At 43.5% G+C, this 22,864-nt stretch overlaps 1 protein-coding gene across 5 annotated transcripts in view; it reads right to left on the reverse strand.

The window, feature by feature from the left end:
* Positions 1-369: 369 nt before the first annotated feature.
* The window catches only part of WBP1L (WW domain binding protein 1 like), a 59,495-nt gene continuing 37,000 nt past the window's right edge, over positions 370-22,864 (reverse strand). For 3 of the 5 annotated variants that reach the window (XM_053983784.1, XM_053983787.1, XM_053983785.1), the window contains exons 2-4: positions 15,105-15,207; positions 4,169-4,330; positions 424-2,761 (exon numbers count right to left, since the gene is read on the reverse strand). In XM_053983784.1, the coding sequence (XP_053839759.1) occupies positions 2,022-2,761; positions 4,169-4,330; positions 15,105-15,207 (1,005 nt within the window). In that variant the 3' untranslated portion in view covers positions 424-2,021. Of the gene's footprint in view, positions 2,762-4,168; positions 4,331-15,104; positions 15,208-22,864 lie in introns of all 5 variants that reach the window. The other 2 variants (XM_053983783.1, XM_053983786.1) reach the window with 2 other exon arrangements.

The raw sequence follows: 22,864 nt of genomic DNA on the forward strand, positions 1-22,864 counted from the left end.
AGTGTACACAACTGAAGTGACCAGCCCCCACGCAGCCAGGCTCTGGGGCACGCACAGCCTCTCTGTTACCACTCATCCAGGTCTCCAGGCTCCAGACATCCAGGAATGAGGTCTCTTGAATCCAAATCGATGTCCTTCATTTTTAAGAGCACGCTAAGAACCAAACTGAAGAGCTGTCCTTATCAGCTGTTCTGAGGAAAGAGAAAGGCTTTGATGGGCAAGGGAGTGAGATTCTTCCAAACCCTGTAAGGTAAGAGTGCTCTCCTCAAATGTGCAGTTAAAATGCTGGCATAAGCACCACTTCCCTTGCATTGCCACCAGCCAGTGCCAACACACCTCCAGGTAGAATAACAAAACAAATCCACAAACTAAAGACAGATCTTGTTCTTAGCTCACAAAATGATACACATACACATGGACAAGTTATCAGAAAAGGCATTATATTTTGGTTTCCACCTGATTTTGGTTTTCAATCAATCAGATCTGAGTATGTCCAAGTTCAGGTTTCAATGTTTTTTTCCCCATAACAGTAATGATCTGGACGACCATAATTATAAAAGGGACAGGGAGAAATCCCGAGAACAAGTTACATAGTCTGAACTGTGCTCTCTTCCACATGAGCACTCTAGGGAATGTTAGTTTCAGTTCTTCCTTTTTTTTTTGCTTTTTTTCTTCCTTCAGGTTGTTACTAACAAAAATCTCTACTGTTTATTAAAGCAAAGCTACAGTAAATTTTCTTGCAGTCTTACAGCAGGTTTTCATATTACCAGTAGGACTCACATGCATGGATTGCAGTCACACACACACGCTCACAGACATTATACAGTAGCCAGTTGCCACCATAAAAAAAAATGAAAAGAAAGAAAACAGACATTCATTTCTTTAAGTGGTCATCATTAGAATCGCACCAAACTTTTGGATTAAAAAAAAATACTGCACAGGTCTTCCACATCTACAAGGTAAATCATCCCTTTCACAATGGACGGAGCTCTCGTCTCCATTTGTTCAACATGCATCGCTAAAGCTTGAAGGCACGCTGGCCAAGGAGAGCCCTGTTCTTTTGTCATCTGAACTCCAGTGTGCTGCTATCGGGGTGCAAAAAAAGGACAAAAATAAATCCAAGCCCTTTTGCAGCACACCGGGAAAAGGTCATTCGGAGACCACAGTACTTGGAAGGCAGCCCAGCTGCCTGGATTCTACTGCTAACTGTGCTCTTGGAGGCATTGAAGGAACACACTTGTGTTTAAAAATGACACATAAAGGCAAATTTCTGCAAACCCTTTCTTTTCAAACTGCCTAAGGTAGACTAACACTCCTTCTAGAAGAAACTGGTCCTTCAGTCACCAGCTTCAAGTGGAAAACTTCCTACCTGCTGTATTAAACACTGAAGCACCAGAGGTTATAGGGCTGATGGCTGATGTGTTTGGGCATTCACCAGCTTCAGGGAAACTTAACATGAGGAAAGAAAAAAGAAAAAAAAAAAAAAAAAAAGGAAAAAAGATGAAAAGATGAAAAGAAATCCCCAATGCCTCAAGAGCACTATATCAAACCAGAACTCTTGGGCTACTGACTGCCGGCACTGTCAGAAGCTGCTTGCTTCTGGGAAGACACCTGGAGGTTGAAGCCTTATAGTGATCTGGTATCCTCCCAGGGTGAGATTTGCTGAGTTTTACTGATTGTAAGATAAAGCAGTGTTTCAGAAAACTAAAACCAACAAACTCATACTAACCATCACCAAAATCACCGTTGGAAAAATTCAATTCTTTAGAAGGTCTCATTTAGAAACATCAGTCCCTGCTCCATGGAGCAGGGCAGATAAAATTAACAAAACCCAGAGTGACCCGTCCCCCACAAGCAGGGCCTTCGAGGTCTAGTCCCCATATTATATTGGAGGGGAGAAAGAAAAATAAACAAAAAAAAAGAAGGTTGTATCACCTTTTCCTCCTGTTAAAGTTTTAATCCTCTTATTCCATTTTTATTTGTTTTTTTTTTCCCCCGATTCTCCCTTCCACTCCGCCACCTTAGCTGGGGGAGTTATTGGTACAAGAGTTTGGAGAGTCCTGCTCATTTATTGTGTTCAAGAGTACACACACCGGCTGCCGGGGCAGGTGGTGGTGGCTGTGTTCGCAGTGCTGCTCCTCCGTGGCACTGAAAAGCCCTTCCTCCTCATCCCCGTGGGGACGGCCGCTGCAGCTGTCACAGAAGTCCAGGGGCCCGTCCAGACCATCATCGATGAGCCCATCAAACTCCTTGAGGTCGTCGTCGTGATGGCCCCGGTTGCACACACAGACTTCTATGCCTGAGTCGCCGGTGAAACGGCGCTGCCTGCCCGGGGTCTTGTCCTTGGCGTCGGGAATGGCGCTGCTCTGCTCTAAGCTCTCAGAGCTGTAACCTTTCAGCAGTTCTTCCTTGCACTCTGTATCCTTATCAGGACCAGCTCTCTCCACTAGCTCGGCTCCTGTGCTGGTACTGCCGGGCTCGACGCTTTGCATTTTGGCGACGGCTCTCTCGCCCAGCTCGGTGGTGGAGGGCTCGGGGTCCCCACGGCCGGGGGCCCCGGTGCTGTCAGTACTGCTGTTATTGCTGCTGGGCGCTGCAGAGCTGCTCTGTGCTGGCTGCAGGGTCCTGGGTGTGTCCGGGATTGTGCTACTGCTGCCTGCTGGGACACACTGCTGATGTAAGGCACTGTACGGGGGCGGGGGGGTCGGCGGTCGGTTCACCACTTCCTCATAGGGAGGTAGCAAATAGTTTGGCAAAAACCCTAGAAGTGGGAGGCAAGGAGGAGAAGTTATTTCAGGAGCAGTTTATCTCAGGAAACGAGTCACTAATTCAGGTTGGTATGGCATTTGTCACCTACCAGCACCTTCCCACTGAACAGCACAACGGGCTCCACAAAGGGGTGCCAGAACTTGTCCCAGGTGAGGCGTGTCATGTTTTAGAGAAGCAGCAAACACGGCAGAGGAGTGCACCATTACAGGAGGAGATGGACAATTGGGAACAGCAGACTGATCTCCTGGCTCTCTCTATATTTACCAGGCAAACCTCCCTGGACTGTGAACCCCAATACAGCCCCATAAACCACACTGGGGGATGGTCTGTGTTGGCCGGAGGGAACAACTCCCCGGGCCTTTCCAACACCGCCTTCTCAGCTGAATTTCCACTTTCAAGAGCAAAGATTTCATCTCACAAAGCATTGTGCAAATATGAAGAGACATAGGCAGTTACAAGGAACTTGAAGATCCTGGCTTTTGGTTGCTGTTTTAATGCTGGATTCAATTCTTCTGGTGCAATCAGAATAAACTGGCAGTACTGGCAAAAGAGTTTGGCTTATTGTACTTACAGCCTTTCAAACCCATGAAAAATTTTGTTTATTTCTTAAGAGGCAACAAGATAGTCTATATAGACAGAATGTACTTAAACACTGGAAACATTTAAGGATAGCACTGCAATTTTCCATGTGCAATTGCATATCCCTGGGGCTGGGGAGGAAAAGGCTGCTGGGGAAGGTTTCTGAAGTGACTGCCAGAGTTTAACAAGAAAAGCAAGTTCATACATTCAATTCAACAGTGTCAGAGGAAACTCAGCTGTGGTACCTCCAGTCAGGAGGAGACTTGCTGTTCTAGCAAAGCATAGCAGAACGCAAGGAGAGCACAAAGTGATTGTACTTTCCCGGAGTTGTGGGCAACAGCTCCTTCATGCAAAGTCCTAGGGCTGCTGACCAGCAGTGTGGCCTGGGAATCACAGCACGGGGTGGGAGCCAGCAGAGTCTCTGCTGAGACAACACTTTCTCCCAGACTGTGTGACCAAATTTTCTGAAGCCACTTCCCACACCTCAGTCCCACAAGCAGCAAGTCCAGGCTGGAAAGGAGGAACATCCACAAAGTCCTGAATGAGGTATGTAAAGAACCTTTGCAGAAAAACACCCAGGGAATCACTACACTCTCAGGGGTGGGTGTGAAGGTGCTGTAGTTGGTGTGGTTCAACTCTAGACTCAAGGGGGTTCAAATGCATCCAACACCATCTCCTCACTGCACGCCATGGTTAGGCAGCAAAGCTCCCACAGCCTCTTGCTGAGCCCAACTGCTGCCCCCTCCCTCCACCTAACACGGGAAACTCGCTGCTGCCATGCTCCCCACGGTCTCCAGACAAAGCAGTGTGAGGTACATACGGAAATAAAAGGGCAGGGCTGAGTAGTTATGGGCCTCCCGGTAAGCGATCAGGTTGATCTCGTGCTGCCGCTGCTGGGCCTGGAGGCGGTGCTTGGTGCGGCGGTGATGGCAAACGCAACAGCAGCTGAGGATGATGATGATGGTCCACACCAGCCAAAACCCTGCAGCAGAGGAGAGTAAGTGTTAGCCATTGTGTGAGAGCTGCATCCAAATGTAGGAAACCCCAAGAAGCCAATGGAGAAGATCATCTGAACGCCTGGATCTGAACCTGCACTGCTCTAAAGGCAGAAATATGCATTAGGCCAGGAGGCTTCAACACTGACCTTCCTGCCTGTGTGGGACACAACGACTCAGCCTTGCCAGGAATGGATAACTCTGAACGCACTTTGGTAGAACATGGATCATGTTCAATAGGTACAAGTCTGGAGAAGGACCAAATATGGAGATGGCTCCCCCCTCCATTGCTCCTACCCTTTGGTTACCATTTCTTCTAGCAAAAAATGAGCAGAGCTGTGAATAGCATTGAGCTGGCCTCCCACAGTCACTTTGGTTTGAAAATAACAATCAAGACACAAAAGACACTCTGCAGATTGACCACAGAAGAAGAGAAAAACCCCAAACACTATGTTTTGCTTTTGTTTGCACTGCTCTTTAATTTCCAGCCCAAATCCTTCATTGTTATGTTTAACAAAAACATGCTCTTTTTTCATAAATGTCTCAAAATATTTTTAAAACTTATTTTTGTATTCAATGTCTTAAATTATCCAAAATTAAATTAAACTAGCCTCCCTCTCTGAATCCTCAAGAAACCTAACTTCTGCTTTGTTTGTGGTCATGGCTGGTTTCTGTGCACTGCTGTACCGTATGTACACTGCTCCTTAAAAGGGAATTTTAAAAGACCACTTCCTGAACTTTACCCACGTCCTCCAACATGTGGAATAACTCTCCCTTTCCACAAATTTCTCACTTGCATGCACTACAAAATGTTTCCGAGACACACTTCAAGAAGCTGGAACATTCACTCCAGATTAGGCTTTTGTCTCCTGCAACTGCAGCCCACAGCTTGACCTACCCCCAGTGTCTGTAAGCTTTTTTTTAAGCTCAGTTTTTGCATCTGAAGATACTGCGAGAGCTTTTCCTTTAGAAACACATAGGCCTGGCAGCCACTCCTTGCTAGAGATCACAACACTGTTTTTCTTTCTGTAACACCTCTGCCATTCTTCATTATTCCCAAGCAGTCAAAATGGAGATTCCTAATGCCACAGCCCATTTCCAGCCTGGCCAGTCTATCCTGTAGTATCAAACTGCTCTTCTCTCTCCACTAAAAACCTCTAGTCATGCCTTTACAATACCTTGATGTTTTCAGCATCTCCTGCTGTGTTTGCTATGCTCTTAGCTCTGCTAAGAGCTAGGTGGGGAAAGGTGAACAGTTTAGGAATTTGAAGAATGAAAGGAGTATTGCTCTGGCTCAGGACAAAGGGCAGTTGTATCATCCATCTCAGAGACCTGTACTGGGCTGTTTGTAGGGGAACTGGATGTGCCATATCGTGCCTCTGAGCATTTTGAGTGGGGACTTTCACCTCCCTGTGTCGTAACCCAAATTCCTCATGTATTTTGGCACAGCAAACTGAAATCTCTATTCTGCCTTGTGCAATCTATTTCCCTAATCAAACTGGAACCTGCCTTACCACCAAACTTATCAAAAACTGCTATCAAATTAAGGTATTACATATTCTCCTACTCCCTTTTTTTTTCTTGGCTGGAAATGAAAGTTCTTGGGTAGTTTCTCTGGCCAGCCTGCTCAGCTGTACCACGCTGACCAGAGAAGAGACTGCGATCTTCGCTCCAGAGAAGCAAAGGATAAAGTGCTCAAGATACTCTCTACACTTCCCAAACCAAAATGAGAATGTGGCCACTGACCTCCGAATACCCTCCTGTTTCTAAAAAAAACCTTTTTATATAAACGAAAAGGATTGATCCAGTCCACCCTTCACTCCAAAGCCAAACAATTCAACAATTTCCGTAGCCTCTATCACTACCAAAATCTTGGTACACAAATGCAATACTTCAACTGTCTCACAGTTTGAAGACTCTCACCAATAAATACACTTTATTTCTCGCTAAGAGAAGGTCCCTTGGCTCTTGCTTGCTGAGGAAGCAAGAATACACTCATCAAAACCAGGTCATTGGCACAGCATGCCACCATGCACTGAGGCAGGCCTGCAGTTCATCTTCTAAGTACTCCTTATTTTCAAAGAGCAGGCCATGATCATGAGTTCAATAACAATGGAAAATTACGCCCAGCTATCCAGGGATTTTAGCTACAGTTATGAAAACAGATGCTTTTTAACACATTTGATCATGTCCTTTCCCAAGGAGTCTAGATACAATGGTAGCAAGCAGCACTTAATTAGTTAAGACGTCCTGGAGAACTGCCACTGTTAAGCAATCTCAGCTGTAGCAGCCAAATATTTCTGCAGGGAATAACTGCTCCCACCCAAGCCTGCATCCAGAAGATTAAAAAAGTATTTCTTTAGAAAACTTCTCTACCCATTCCAAAAAAAAGTCTCCAAGTGCTTTGCACACAAACTGATACACAAGCTCAGAGAAGGGGTCAGAGTAAGCTCAGCCATTCCTGTGAAGAGGAGTGGCAATTCTGTTAACAACATGCAGTAACAACATACAACGGCTTAGGATAATAAATTAATGCTGGATCCTACTGAAACCGCAGGTGGCATTTAAGTAAACACACCATCATTTAGTGGATTGCAATTTGGCCTCAGTGCCAGGAACAACACCTTCATTCTCCTGCAAAGGGTCTGTGCATGCTCGCAAATGTGAGCAGATGAGATCTGTTGTTTTTCATGAGAACTTCCAGAAAAAGAACCCACTAATACCACATTATGGCCTGGTTTCATTAACTGCTGACACTTCCTAGAGCTTCTAGGAATTACTCAACCCCTGACTCAGCATGAGCCTGCATGGAGCACTCAGCAGAGCCTGGAGGACTTGCCTGGATGATCACAGGAGATCAGCAGCATGTGCCCACCAGAGTCATTTGCTGGCCTGGCTTCTGGCATCCTCTCTAATGGCTGTATCCCCACCTTGGCACCCAACAGCACATCTGCACCGCAGGGCTGGAAAGCCCCCAGTGCATCAGAAGCAATAGTATGGGACACCCATGGGAGCTGAGGCACATGAGGTGCTCCCTGGTTGTCACTTGGGCACAGGTGCCAGTGCTGGGAGAAGGACTGGGCGCAGCTCTGGTTGCAAGTCCAGTACAGTGCTGGGAGTTCAGGGCCTCCATAAAAGGCTCTACAACACTCCCTTGCCAGGAGTTTGGGCACAGCTGCAGTTTTAGCTGCAGAACAGAAAATTGCAAAAGCATAGAAAATATATAGTATAGTCATTTATTTGGAATAAAGCTATGCTCCAAGGCCAAGTGCAATTGTAAATATTATGTCTAAAAGTATGGGGTGAACAGTGAAGATGTTCATGACTGAGCTGTGCATTTGTACACCTGGTGAGGCTTGGCTTCAAACCAGCAGCAGGGAGGTAAGCTGAGCAGACCACTGGCCCGTGCAGCCAGCAGCTCATTTGGCAGGAGGGGACTTACAAATTCACCCAAAGACAACATGAAATGAGCAGGAAACGTAGGGGCCAAGCACAGCAGCAGCACACACTAACACCTCCTTCAGGGTAAAAACAGGTACCAATTCTGTCTTGTGATGAAAATGGGTAAGATGTACAGAGGCAACTAAAGTTTGGCATTAAAAAGCCTCTAAAAACCAAGTAAAACTGAGCTTCTGGTTGTGTTCAATGTCCCCAAAAGCCTTCAATGTTGCCAAATGCCTTCCTCTTTCTCCTCAAGATGTTTTTTCTTCCCGAATGGATACAAGCTGGTTTTCACCAGCATTGTGTTGAGCTACTGCTGCACTCACTGGAAAAGAAAAAATGGTTGGGAGACACATTCTGAGCCAAATTTGCCATTAAATGTCTGATTTAAGGGTATTTTCCACAGCCACCTGGCAGTGGCCACTGGGAACAAAAGCTTGTGGCAATCTTAGGACAACATGACAGATAAAAACCAGTGACTTTGGAAATACAACTTCTGATGGACAGTCAGAGCAGAAGCAAAGTACTGAAACAAAAGTCTGGAGTGAAACAGGCACCAGAAGACCACTAGACTTGAAGGCAACTTCAGTCTTGCTCTTGGTCAGAAGTTGCAACACTCTCCAGCCCAAAAACAACTGAGTCCTGGGAAACACTGCTATATTTTTGGTTAAATTCACTGGTGATGCCTACAGGTGGGTAGTGATGGAAGCAAAGGTGAAACAGACACAGCTGAGGAGTTGATTATTGCCAAGAGATTTCCCTGCCAGAGTACCAAAACCTTTAATAAAAGTAAAAGAATCAGCACCGATCTGTAAGCTCAGAGCTGTAAGCCTGACATGAGCACAAGACACAGGAAGTCAGAATGGAAGCTGCAGAAACACCTGGGAATGGAATTAGGTCCCATGAAAGCCATCTCTCACAACCAGAGGAAGTACTGAAGAAAGAGAAGGCTGCTGCTACATTTACAGCATTCTTGGGAAAGGGAGCCCCATCACATGGTTGTACACCAGAGATGTTTCCTACCAGCTGTGAAAGAACATGCTTAAAGCTTCAAGAAAACCCCTTCTAGGACCAAATCAAACCATAGTTTTGATCAAACTTTAAAATAAATAAGAATAAACCAGTTTAATAATTAAAAAACCAGAGACTCCTTCCTCATGAGAAAGGAGGGAGCAATGTCTGCTTTGATGCTGTACTGTATTTGCTGCCTGGGATGTTGCCATCAGCAATGCCGTTGAGGGAAGCTCCTTTTATCCTGTGCAAAATGGAAAATGTTTTCTGGGGCGTTCCAAGGGTATGAACAGAGATATTTGCCCTCAAGTTCATGGTAAACTTGGGCAAATGCCATGGCTCTGTTGGCAGGAAATCCCCTAAAAGCAAGCCAAAACATACTGCAAAGTGCCTTTGTGTCTGCCTGACAAGCATCTGGGTAATAGCTTTGGCTCTATGAGAGCTGGTTTTGAACAGAAGGAGAAGTGGGACAATTTCATTGACTAAGAAGTGTCCCAAATGGTGGCCTCACAGTCAGTCACGGCTGGAAAAAAATTGTCTTTCAAAGGGCTAACACTATAATCAAAAAAGGGAAGAGAAATTTACTTGGTACCACAACCTGGATGCCCTTAGGTTTAATCGTGTCCTTTGGCAGAGGGGTCACATCATCTCCTGCCACTGCAGGCATGAGCTTGTACGAGCCAACACTGCTGCTCAGGAATGCCAGAGGAAGGATGCAGGCCATAGGCCCATGAACATTTTAAGAAGGAATAAAAGAAGCCGCTGAATGACGCGATCCTCTCCTGCCTGTCTCAACCCTACCTCCTGCTGCTTCCTCCACCTCTTCTTGTGCCGGCACAAAGTTGTGCGCAACTGTGGTTTGAACTGGTTTGAGGGAACCAGAGCAGGTTGAAACTCGTTTGGCAAACATAGCAGCAGCAGCAGCAAGAGAAAGACTGTGACTTTCAGTGACAGTTTTATGTTAGTTTAAGTCATTGGAACTGCAGTCCCAGCCTGACCTCACTGCAGGAAAAAGTTACTGAATATTTGTACAGTACAATGGCAAAAGAAAAAAGCTGAAGACATCTCCAACTCCTGCTCGCTTGCTCCCAAACTGGTAACAAAAGGAGACACGTGTTAACTGCAACTGGTTTCTAATTTTCAGAATAGCGTCCACTATATATGGTAGACCCACTGCAATGAGATAAGATGGAAAAACACAAGTTTCAGAAAAATCCTTTGCCTATTGTGCAATGAGAGTCAATGTGAGGCAGAAAATCCTCAGACACTGTTTTTATGCCTCTCTCCTAGGGAGGGAGCCTTCCAAGGGCAATTGCTCCCATGCTCCAGATGACACATTTGTAAGTCCCATCCCTCCCAAGAGATCTATGTTGGTAAAATACATGTTGAACAATAGTCTAACAAAGACCAGAGTGGAACATCCAGCTGAGAACATGTCCTGAACATCTGGGAACAACAGATCTAGGTACTTGGGGACAAGCTGGATTGGAGGTATGTAGGGCAGGGGGTGAAACATCACTAGGAAGTTCTCTTGCCTTTCCAGGCTGATTAACACAGCACAGGTGGAAGCAGCCACATAGGGCAAAAGTCAGTATCTGCATAGCCAGGCTATGCCAGACAGCTTGCCTTCTGCCTTGGATCTGAGAATTTTACTGAGCCAGACCAAAACAAACTTAAGGCGATTTGGCTGTCTGGATTAGGCTACAAGAAGTCCAAGTAAATCAGGAAATAACTCCCTCAGTGACCCTATTTATTATGAGTTTCTGTGTGGTTGTGACATCTGTTGTTTGCCCTGTACTGTTGGTGAGGCTTTGTCATGGCAGGGTTATTGCTGCAGCAGAGCTGAGGAGGAACAGCCCAAGGGCAAGTTTGAGACACCTAGGAAAGAGAAGCAAGTACAACCACGTAGAAGGCTGGGTGAAAGGCAAGGAACAGCAAAAATCTTTCTTTGAAAAAGGATGTGGGATATGACAGCATGGGGTAAGGATGAAAACATGGGACTGGTGCATTGTTTGACTGAGTGTTTTGGAGACTGCAGCAAACTCTTGGACATGAATTCCTATTATAAAGCTGACCTCCTGGAATATATACGTGCTACAGCAGTTCCTTTAGTTTTAGCAACTAACCGGATCCTTGCCAGAATTTTCTGGCAGCATGCTTTTTGGGAAAAGAGCTGTCTAGCGATTCCAAGGGAAAGCGTGCAGAAATGAGCAGAATGTTCAAAATCAGCAAAAACATTGACTATGCTGCTTGCAAACAGAACATTTTTTCCTGTACAACCCTTCCACTAGGACTTAAACAGTCAAGATCTTTTTTCTTTTCTTTCTTTCAGAAACAGAGGGGCTCAGTATCACTGCTAAAAAAGAAAACTAAACAAAACAGGTACAAGCAATATATGAATGCTCACTCATTACCAGTGCTGGGTTGCTGTACAGTACCTACATGACCCAAGACCAGCTAAGCCCTCAAACTTCTCTAAATCCTACAACTTTTTTCAAGCAGTGAGCAGCTGCCTGTTTCTATGCTCCATGATTCCTGAAGCACAGTGTACTATTTTTCCAACCACACAATGAAATGTACTTTCTACAGCTTTGCTTGCTGTGTTTAGAGCCTCTGGGATCATTAAATGATTCCAAAGGCAAGGAGAGACACAAGGATGGATGTCAGCAGACCTGGATTTAGTGTCCAGTCCACATTATACTCTTAAACCTGGGAAAATCCAGAACCTCTGAGCCTTACCCCTTAGCCTGCAAAACACAGGAACTGCATTCCTCGATTACCTTCTCTCCTGTATTTTGAAAAGTGGTATTGTGGAATGTCTAAGCAATAAGACACCTGTCAGGCCTGGAAAAAGGCCAACATTGGAAAACTCCAGCAAATCACAATCACATCATAGAGACCTGAATAAAAACTGCTAGGATGAAAAATCCACTGGCTGCTGCCATTCTCCCCCTTGGGGACCATGAATTCTCTGGGGAGTCCAATTAAATTTTTCAATGAAAATGCTGACCCAGCTCATCCACCACTCAAACATCTTTTCCTATGTGAGGAAACGCAAAAGTAAAGTACATTTTTCCATTTTATTTTTTATTATTAAATTCCAAGAAAATGAAAAGACATATCGCCGTTTTTGCCCCACCAGGTTACCAGCTACCAAGCTTATGAACTAACTAGACCTTTATATAGTTATTAGACCTAAATCTATAAATCTGAATATAGTTTTATTATTTGCCAACACAGCAATGTTTTGCTTTTTGGGGTTTGTTTTTTTTTTTTTTTTTTTTTTTTTTTTTTTTTTTTTTTTTTTTTTTTTTTGTTGGGTTTTTTTTTGTTTTTTTTTTTAAATAAGAGGTGGGTGGGGAATTTGAACTTGGGCTGTTATCTAATTTTAAACATAGGCTGTCCACCTGCTTGGCATATCATATACTCCATTCCTCCACTCCACCCCTTAACAAAATAATACCTTGATTTTACATCCTATTCCACTACCCTCAACGACTGGTTTAAAATTACCACAATCTTACTTGCTGCCTAGAATTGCTGAGATCAGCCATTTTCAAAGACTAACTTCCTTCAAATTCCTAACAGGGAAAAAGGTCCTTTTTACAGGAAAAATTCCAAGTGGCCACAAAAAAGGATCATGTTTCAGAATGCATGTCCAGCAAAGACCGACTAGTTTTCTTTTCCATTTCAAATGCCACCCTCCTCTGCTTCTTCTTCCCACAAAGCTGTGGTGGTAGATAAATCCAGTATTTAATTCAACAGAACTAGCAAGAAGGTCTGTTTTCAGGCACACAAAAGTCTGAAACACACACTGATGGTCTGAGAAGGTCAAGAGAAGCAAAAGCTTCCCAAAAGCTACTTCAGTACATGCATATGCTGGTTAAAATCAAAACAGAACAACCATGAAGCCATACTTAAAAGGTGCTGCTATGTTAACTGTTCATTAACCAGAAGTTATCATTAACTTTTAAAAAGCTGATCTATTCCCAAGCATGTAAAGCTGTTGCTCTCCACTGCTCATATTAAGACTAATTACATTTACTACCACCACTTTTCACCTTGAAGGCCTTCAGCATACATACCTATCAAAGATACTCCGCAACTCCTGAGCAGCAGCTAAGCTCACAAGCCCTAGAATATGGGTTTACACTTAAAGGACATGCTTTTTCCTACCATTCAAAATGGTAAATCAAGCTTTGAAAACATTAACTGATTTTATCAGTGTTGGATGTTTGCCTGAATTTGCAAAAAGCCTAGAAAACAGGTCTCATGTTTGAATGACTCCCCTCATTTTGGTGTGGTACACGATGCTCTCTGTGAAGCAGAAGGAATGTGAACACACAGAAACCTATCTCCCCTGAGGAACCATCCAGCAGTGTGTGTGACCAACATGTTTATTCCATGATTTCACTGTGACCTGTGAGTCTGCTCTAAAAAGAAGCCTTTAATATTTTGCCTCCTTCTAACAAAATCTGGTTTCATCTTCCAAGAACTCTTATGATGCAGCCAGGCACTGCCAAGTATAAAAGTCTGTGCCATACTGAGAGCACAAAGACAGCTAAACCATCCCATTAAAATGGCAGGGGGCTATTGCTTGGACCAGACTGTTTGTATGCAATCCAACTAAGCTTCTCTTTCAAGATGTCCATGGGAGAAACATGGTGACCATGCCACCAGCTCCAGTGTGCAGCTGCACCCCATGCTGCTGCTCAATTTAGATCCTGCTTGCTAAGGAGCCAGTAAGCCTTTGCACACATGCATCTTCCTCTACATTCCCACCCACACAAATGCAAAACCGGGTTTGACCTTCCCCATTCTGCTCTGTCCATGCATCCCCCTCTAGCCTGAAAAAATTCCTGCCATCTGTCCTGCCTGTGCTGCTGACTGCTACAATCTGATCCAGGCACTCCAAAGCTCCAATGTCTGTTTCTCAGCCTGCTACAGTCCCTGGAGCTGGCCCATGGCCCCCTATCCTGAATTGTTTCTTGAACTGTTTGGACATTTTGGAAAATAAGTCTGCTGTAAAAGGTCTGCAACACATTAAAATCCTGCCATTAGTATCAACATAGTCAGCTGCTGGAGTCTGAGCACAGTGTGTCTTGAAGATGCTTACTACAGAGTCCTGTTCAGTTTATAACCACATCCTCCATACTTCACTGGCTAATTTGAGAAGTAAAAGCATGTTTCTAGACTAAAGGATGAAGTGTCAGCTATTCCAGTCCTTGGATCCAGGTTAAGAGACAGTCTTTGTATGTGTAACACATTTCCACACACAAACTACTTTGGGAAAGTGAAACTGTGGGCACAACAGAGGGATTAAGTAGAAAGCATAGTTGCATAAAAACTAGAAGACACTATTGGGTGTGGTAAGAAAGTATCTCCAGTCTCTAATGTAGGGGTACAATGTTCAGAGCACCACATTTCCAAATTCCAGGAGCAGAGATACCCTCCCAGCCTAGGCTCAGGGCGTACAACAGCATAATATCAATGTTCACCCTTTTGTGTTCCTCCTAGAGAAAGAACACACCATCAGACTGAACAAGCTGAAGTTTTCCTTTAAAATTCAGCATGTATCACTTATGCTTTCAACTTCCCATTTTTCCATATATCTTAATCAAGTTTTGCTGACCACCTGCTTTGACCTGCCTGCTGCCATCTAAGGGGACTCAGGAGGTACAGTCACTCAGCCATTTGCTGGAAACTTCAGTGTTTTTAAATCTCACATTCTGGGAAAGAGAAGATAAGATGGGTTACAATGGGCAATGTGTGATCCTCACAGTACCACATTCAGCCACTGCAAACCCCCAGGATTTACCCAAGACTCTCTCTACACAAGGACTCTGAACAGTCCTGAAGAGAATAAGCACACTGGCCCTCCTCCTTGAAAGGACATCTTTAAAAAGATATACCAGATTTAAACTTGTTGTGCTTGTAAAGAACAAAGCAAACACGATTAAAGACACTGAATTAATTCCCTGTTTGAGTGTGTCAAGCTCTAGTGTTGTGTGTATGGCATTTCTCCCTCAAGCTGGATTCTTTACTCCTGTATGTCATCTTGAGTACCCAAATCAGTGAGAAGAGCAAACAACAGTGGCAAGACGACCCATTACTCCTGAGAAAGCACCCACTGTGACAACCCTATTTCCTTGTCACATCACATCAGCTCTGGATTGTGCTGCAGTGAAACACAATGGCAATGCACAACAAGGGCTGAATATAACCCCACAGGACACAAGCCAGACCTGTAGTATAGTATGAGAGCCATGCAGATTAGGAAGGGAAGCCATACAAAATGGAAGGACTTACACCAGAGTTCATAGTAGTAGTTGCAACACTGGGATTGTCCACAACAGTGGCCCGTTTCACATATGTAACTTTGATTGTTGACACCCATGCAGGTTTCCTTGTCCTAAAATTAAACAGACACACTTTTAAGATGCTTTGTCAGTATCTTTTGTAAATGTTTTACTCAATGATCTGCAAGCATTTGAAAAGTAAAAGTTATGGTCTTTGGAAACTCTAAAATACATAAGGAGGTTAAAAGACACCTAAGGACCACCAAAAAACAAAAGACCATTCTGAAGAAAATCCCCGTATCTCCAAACCCATGAGTTAGACTGTTTTAGCTTCTAGTCAGTGCTGCTGTCTCATCATCCCTTCCTTTTCCACTAAAAGTTACCACATTTTGGAAGCCAAGCATTCTCTTAGAAGAAGAGATGACATTTGTTCCACATTGTACACAATATCACTGTATTACTGGGGCTGATGCCAAGGGGAGGAAAAGCATTCATAAAGGGAACACCATAATTTGAGAAAAGACTGCTTGGATTCCTTTAGATCTAAGTGAAAATTACAATATGTTCCTGCAAGATTCCTATCTAAAATGATTTCATCATAATTAGCCATGTGCTTTATGGAAGACTAGCATTCCTGTAAAACTTCTTCCTGGAATAGCAAAATAGTCCAGAAGCAGAGCCAAATCAGCTGTAGCATATCACCCAGCAGGTCCTCAAGACACCTAACATGGAAAAGGTCTATGCTGTGAGGTCTCAGTTCCTCACATGGTGCACCACTTCCCAGAAGTCTGTGTTTTCCTGCTAGTCTATAAACATGGCTGGGAAAAAGTATAAAACACAAGGAAACAGAAGCGTTTTACAGGCTGTGGTTTGTACATCCTCTAATAGGTTTTGAAGCAACCTGGGAGTTCCAAGAACACTATGGAGCTTAAGAAACAAACAAATCTTAATTAAAAACACTGTAACAAAGTTCTTATTTTCACTTTCATTCACTTGAAATGTATTATAAGGAAACGAAAATGTGGGTAGGCTTATACTGAAAGCTGTGTTGAAAAAAAATTTGGAAGTACCAACTTGCAAATAAGAAAACACCAACCCACTAAAGCCCAACAAAACCCCACCAGAAGGCGACAGGGATGCACATTTGTGGATCCCAGTACTGACTGAACTGCACTATTCTTCTCTTTTATGTGAGTCCACCATGGCCACACTTCTCACAAACCTCTATGGAGCCACCACACAGACAAAATACCAAGTGCATTTCAAAAGTTGAACCACCTCATTGAACAAGTGATGTGAGGCAGCAGCTTCAGTGCAGAAGAGTCCTGCACTAAGTTTTCAGTGTATTTGGGGACCTGGAGGAGAACCCCACCACACTGCACCCTGGCTGGAGCTACACCTCCCCAACACAGGTCTCTCACCTAAGCACCCAAATTACAGAAGCAACATAACTTCTAAAAGTAGAACCACCTCCTGCCATCTGAGGCTCAACAGGAAAGACCCCATGCTGATTCTTTTCTCCTAAGAAGTCACACCAACTTTTGAAAGGGTTTTGATCATGTGAGGGCACAATTCAGCAAACACAACTCAGCATATGATGTACTGCTTCCCTTCCTTCCATGGATATTATGATTTCCACAAAAGGCTCTAAAAAGCACCTTTAAAACTCACCCACAGAGGCAACAAGTCGGAGGGGTACCTGCCTCTATTTTTCAGGAAGAGACAAACATTTTGCTGGACAGACCAGTCCAACTACTACGGGCAGCTAAAACAAACATTTGGTTCTTGCCTTGAGATGTTGGCATGACAATAGTAGAAACACCATTTTCCTATATGGTAAGGAGGTTATTTCCATCTCTAACTGGTGGCAACTGTTAGGAGACTTTGCTGAGCTACCACAGCATTTTCTGCTTCAAGCATGCTATTCATTCCAAAAATAGTAATTTTAGCCAGCAAAATAACTAGAAATAGGACACATCTATTATCTGCTCTTATTAGTTTATTTACATTTTTTCCTCACTTTTGTTGGCTTTGCAGAGCTAATGTAAGTGATGAACAGCATAGATTTTGGCTCGCATATGAAGAGAATTGAGAAATTAAGATGCCATTGCAAAATTGCAATCCTGTTGATAATGCTCAAGTCAGAGAATGACTAGCTGAGGTGTGTGGTTTTGACACATGAAGATAAATGTGACCTGTTGAACCAGCAAATGAATCACATGGAGCTGGTGAAAAACCAGAGTCTCACAGTACCATTTTATGATCTCCTCTGCATCACCACACTTGATCCATCCTTGACCACTTCTGGTTTACTCCCCAAAAATTTCAGCCATTCAGTGTTGCTTGCTTCAAAGAGTAGCAATAAGGAACAAATCAGTGTCTTTGGGCAGCAGCAACTCATAACATCTTCAACTGTATTTTTCCCACTTAAAAACTTGCAGCACTTCTGATTTCAGAGACTTTCATCACACCATCCTTTTATTTGAACTTACTGACTCCCTCTTGCCAACCTCATTATATTTGAAATTACTTTTCCACACATGCTTATGTGCAGGGCTGATCCTTGTTAACCCAGCTGACCAACATGTGTGAGTACATTCTCAGCAGAGGATCCTGAGCAGCCAGGATGGCGTTCTGCAGGTTCTTGCTGGAGATCAAGTCTCAGGCGACATTCTGCTTCCCATCAAGAGCAGAGTTTAAATCTTACTGTCCAGAGCTTCTTTACACACTGACCAGGACAAATGCTCTTCCCTGCTAATGCACATGTGCTTGTACCTTCAAATAGTCCCACAGCTGGCTTTCAGCTCCCACAGTTCAGAACAGCAGGGGTTCTGAAGTCCTTGCAGCATCGACCACCAGCCACACTCCTCAAAGTCTAAGCAGCTCATTTTGGAGCCTTTCTGCAGCCCTCCGCCAGCCCAGCCACCAACAGGCTTTTGGGAACATGGAGCTGTCAGACTCAGGGGCCACATGTCAGACCCAGAACTGTCACTCATGTTTCCAAACAGTTTCACAGAATCAAGGAATAATTTGGTTTGGAAAGGATCCTAGCAGGTCACATGGTCCTACTACTGCTCAGATCATGGCTACCTCTTCACACTGGGTTACACAGCCTGGCACAGGGAACGCGATAGAAGGTAAAGGCAGCAGATCTTCACAAAGAGAAGTCTACTAGGGAAAGATTCTGGCACAGGGAGAGCATTGCTTTGGGATATGTTACAGGTGACTCCTTTGGAACAAGTGTTTCAGTCTCCTTTCCTCTTTTAAGTCAAGACTCATTTCTGTGAAAAGCTGAGCCACTGTACAGTTTGCTCCTTTTTTGCAAGTCAAGGAAGAGGTTATGTAGAGCCACCCTAGCCATGACAGAGACCGTGACACTCTTTGTTAGGAAATTTCTACCTACTTCCAACCTCTGATCTGAATTCACTTTCTATTTACATCTTAGGCTGCACTTGTCATACCAGCAGCATTTTATTATTTCTACTTCCTTCTGCCATGCATTCTTTGTGTCAGAAACTGCCAAACTAACTATTTCAGATATATCAGCAATACAGTTATCTAGAGTCTAAATGTCTCCTGGAAACAATATCCCAAGTGCTTGTGCTATGAAAGTGTACTATTTCCTTTTTCACACTGAGAGCCATAGGCAAGGCACAGGGCAGAAAGAGTAATTTTATAGATAAGGAAAAAATATATGGCAGAAAAAACTCTCATAGAAGCAAAGTTGGAGCACACATATTTTATTGGCCTGCCTTTGTTTTTAATTTCCATTGCAAGCACCAGTTTTAATGGTAATTTTTAGTCATTCTTACCAGCATGGAGTTTTTACTGAACTATTACAGAAGGGTTTTGGAATATTTTTAAGGTAGCCTTAGGAAAACACAGAAGGGGGAGGTTTCTTTCCAAAAGCACTTTCTTCCCCAGTAGCTGGTGGCTATTACACACCAGAGTGGGCTCCCCTGTTGAAGGAGAGTCTCATTTTCTTGTTGTCCAGGCAAGCAAGCACATCCCTCCCCACCAGCCTTTGTTCAGCTAACTGTAGATGCCTCCAGGCAGGATTACTAAGCAGGATCTACATGGGTCTGCTCTCAAAGAGCATTCAGCTCCATTAGAGCAGAGCAGTCTTGTTTCACAACTAAGAAGCCAGAACATGCCATCCATGATCTCCCACCTGCAAAGCCTAGGAGACTCCCAGCTACTTTCAGGGGATTCACTTTGTCCTGTAAACCAGCATGTACCCTAGGCTGCATGTGCATCACTGCCTCCGTGCTACCATCTCAAGAGCTGGTCTGAGAAACTGGAACCACTCAGTCCCTGACACACAAGAAGTCAGAGCGGAGCACTTGGGAGAACACTCTGCAGACGTGCAGCCTGTGTTCCCTCCCAGTTCAGTTCAACAGAAACAATTTGTGATGTGTGGTACAGGCTCTTTGTCATGAAACTGGTTGAGCTGGGAAGACCTTATCTGGTGTATTTTGAGAGTCTCTTCATATTAAGATGGGGCATTTTGGATTAGTTTTCACATGTCATAAACTTTATAAAGTAATAGCGAATAAGATTTTTTTTTTTACTTATTTTCTTGTTGATATTTGGCATTTGTGATAAACCCACAACCACACTGGCAACTCGGCAACTCTGCCAGTAGTCCACTTTTGCTGCCAACAGCTTTTACAAATAATCCTTAAAATATCCAGCAGCGGTAGATATAAGAGAACTCAAGGCAGTGCTGCATGTTGTCACATCTGAAGCCACAGCAAACAGTAATGTCAGTGCCAAGGAAAAAAGCCAATTATTCTCTTCACTTTCCAGTTAAGTATTAGACCTTTACTGGAGGCCTATGTGACAAATTAAAGGTCAAAATCTGGGGCACAATCAAGACAAGAAGCATTCATGAAGGTCTGTAGGTTGACTGAGCTGCAAGGAAGGATGGAAGAGACCTCCTTACCCTACTTTTGTAAAGGTTTCCAGTAGCAAATGGTTGGGTTTAATATCTGTAAATCTGTTAGGATTTACTGCGTCTGAAGCCAGTGTTGGAAATGAAGGGAAATAACTGACTGACAGTGGAGTTCCATCACAATAAAAGGATCAAGGCACTTCTCTCTTTTCTAATCTCAAAAGTCAGCAGTTAACCTGGGCACACACTGTTGCTAAGTCAGAAGGGAGAAAGATGAAGATGAGCAAATTCCAGGCTAGCATGGCTCTTTTCCAAGCTGAAAATTAATATGTGCAACTGCAGCAACAAACACCACAGCCCACACTCAGAAGTGCATAGTTGGCAGCCAACAACCTAGAAAAGTTGACTCCTCAGTTGACATTAATCAGGTAACCAAAACCAGCAGCGGCCAGTATCACAAAATCTAATAATCATTTTAGCTTTTTGCTCTGTCTCCTCTTTCCACAGAAATCTAGACTCCATTACCCTAAATATGAGCACCTTTATATGGCCTCAATGTGTCATTCAAACTGGCAGAGTATCCATTCATCCTAACCTTGGTAATACCCTGGGAAACACTTGAAATGTGACTAGCGTTTACTTACAGCAGTTTATAGGCCATTCCTGTCTCTTAGGATAGCCAGGTTTTTTACCTACTCTAATTCTTTAATTTCTTCAAATTTCACTACAGCATTTGTCAAGGCACTATGCAGCAAATTACTATTTTAATAGGAAGAGATGGAGAATAACAACAAGATGACAGGAGTGAGTAAAGGCCTGAATAAGAGGCATACAGACAGAGGGACTTGGAAAAGCCCAGCAACAAAATGAAGGGAGACTACCAAAATGGCATCTGCTGAAGGGCAAGATACAACTGGTTTTAACAGGACTTGGGCTCGAGGTGTGACCACTCCAGACCTTCTGGTTTCACAGCTCAAAGGGACTTTGGTAATAAGCATCTATTTAATAATAAATCAAAATCCTGACCTAGTTATTTCACTAATCTCATTAATTGCAGGCAGCAGTCCCTTGCCTCAGTACCCAGCCGCACCCATAACAAGCAGGATGGATTTAAGTAAGTGACACTATCCTCAGAAAAATGCATTGAAGTATGTATTTTGAGTAACTCACAATCAATATTTGAAGTATATATATTCGTTAAGCATTCTGAGTAACAGAATGGAAGTTGTTGTCGGTATATTAAATATGTCAGAAACAACTATTTGATATCCACTATTTACTAGTTCCCACTTGGCTGTTACTCATTCTCTCATATCAGACTATCACTAGTGTTGGTTAGTGATAGTGTGCATCAGCAACAGCTCGTGAGAATGCAAACACAGAACTACCACAGAAAATGATCTCTGTCTGATAAGGCACTCAAGTAGCAGTAAGTTAAAACTGCTACCGAAAATACTTGGCTGGACTCTACAATTCCTGGTTTGCCAGCAGCCCCCCAGTTCCTAATCAAAGTTAATCTTAAACAAAAACTCACTAGATCCTTTCAGAGAAAGACAGCAGGTGGGATCACAGCAAGGACAGGCAGAACTGCTGGAGCACCCTGGACCACCAGGGCAGCTCAGGACCCACAGACACCGTTGTGGCTGAGCCTGCACCAAAGCCTCCAGACATCTCCTGCCTTCACAAACATTACACCTGTGAGTCCTTTGGAACATAAAAGCAAAAATCCACCATCTGAGCAAGCATCATGCCTTTGGAGGGCTCTATTTAACAAAAATACGTAAGACTGCCGCAGATGAAAGTGGCTTTGACTGCTGGGAGTTACTGGAACCTCATGTGCCAGGCCCTGCCAGCACAACAGGGGATAGATTCCTGTAAGCCTGCCTTATGACAGACAGCTGAGGCCAGGAAATAAATCAAGTCTGGACGCTTCTTCTTAAGTCACCCACCACAAATTTTGTTTTGCAGAATGTGGGGAAAAAAGTGTAGTAAGTGCAAATATGCAAACACTTTAGAAGTATAATAAGTCGGGGAGGAATGATGCCTCTGAGCTGTCTCAGGCACAATAAAGATCTCCAAAACGGGAATTCTAATCCACAACATTTATTGCTTCGCTAATGTCAGCATCAGGAGAATTATATTTAGATCACCATGATTAATAAGCCACAGCAGACCCATCCTCACCCCCAGCAGATGCAGAACCTCCAAGGTTTTATTAACCTTTATCTGAGGAACAAATTGGTTTGTTGCATCCATTTATCCTGAAGAAATACTCCAACTATCTTTAAAGGGACACTATCCTTTCACAGGTCATGGACACTTTGATATATTTCAATAAGAGCTGGTTTCATTTTTGTTTACTGCAAGTTTCAATTACAGATTCCGACAACTATACATTAGTGTTTTAAGCACCATATATCTACTTCTTCACCCCTTGTGAGAAGCTTCCCAGCTGCAGTCCTCAGCCTTCTCACATTAAAGACACACACTTCTAGACTTCTAGGAAATTACAGCTTTGAGGAGGTCATCTTGCATTTTGTTGGTTTAAACCACCAAACAGAAGACCATGCTGAAAACCTCAAGAAGTTAAAATTAAAACTGAAAACATTCAGAATTCAACTTCTTTTTTTTTTTTTTTTTTTAGGTTAATGTGTTTGAGCTTCCATCTCCAACTTTAGGAGGAAATGCTCACTCAAAACTAAAAGCAGAGCTCTCCTACAATCATGTTTCCTTGGTTGGGAGCTTTAAACACCCATATTGCACTGATGTCAGATACTGCTGACCTAGCTTTTTAGGGATTTAAGTATCATCCCCACTGCAACAATAAAAAAAAACCAAATCAACCAGACACCCTACTTTTACCAGGTGTTTGGCAG

This window comes from Vidua macroura, chromosome 8 (assembly GCF_024509145.1).
Source record: "Vidua macroura isolate BioBank_ID:100142 chromosome 8, ASM2450914v1, whole genome shotgun sequence".
Taxonomy (NCBI): domain Eukaryota; kingdom Metazoa; phylum Chordata; class Aves; order Passeriformes; family Viduidae; genus Vidua; species Vidua macroura.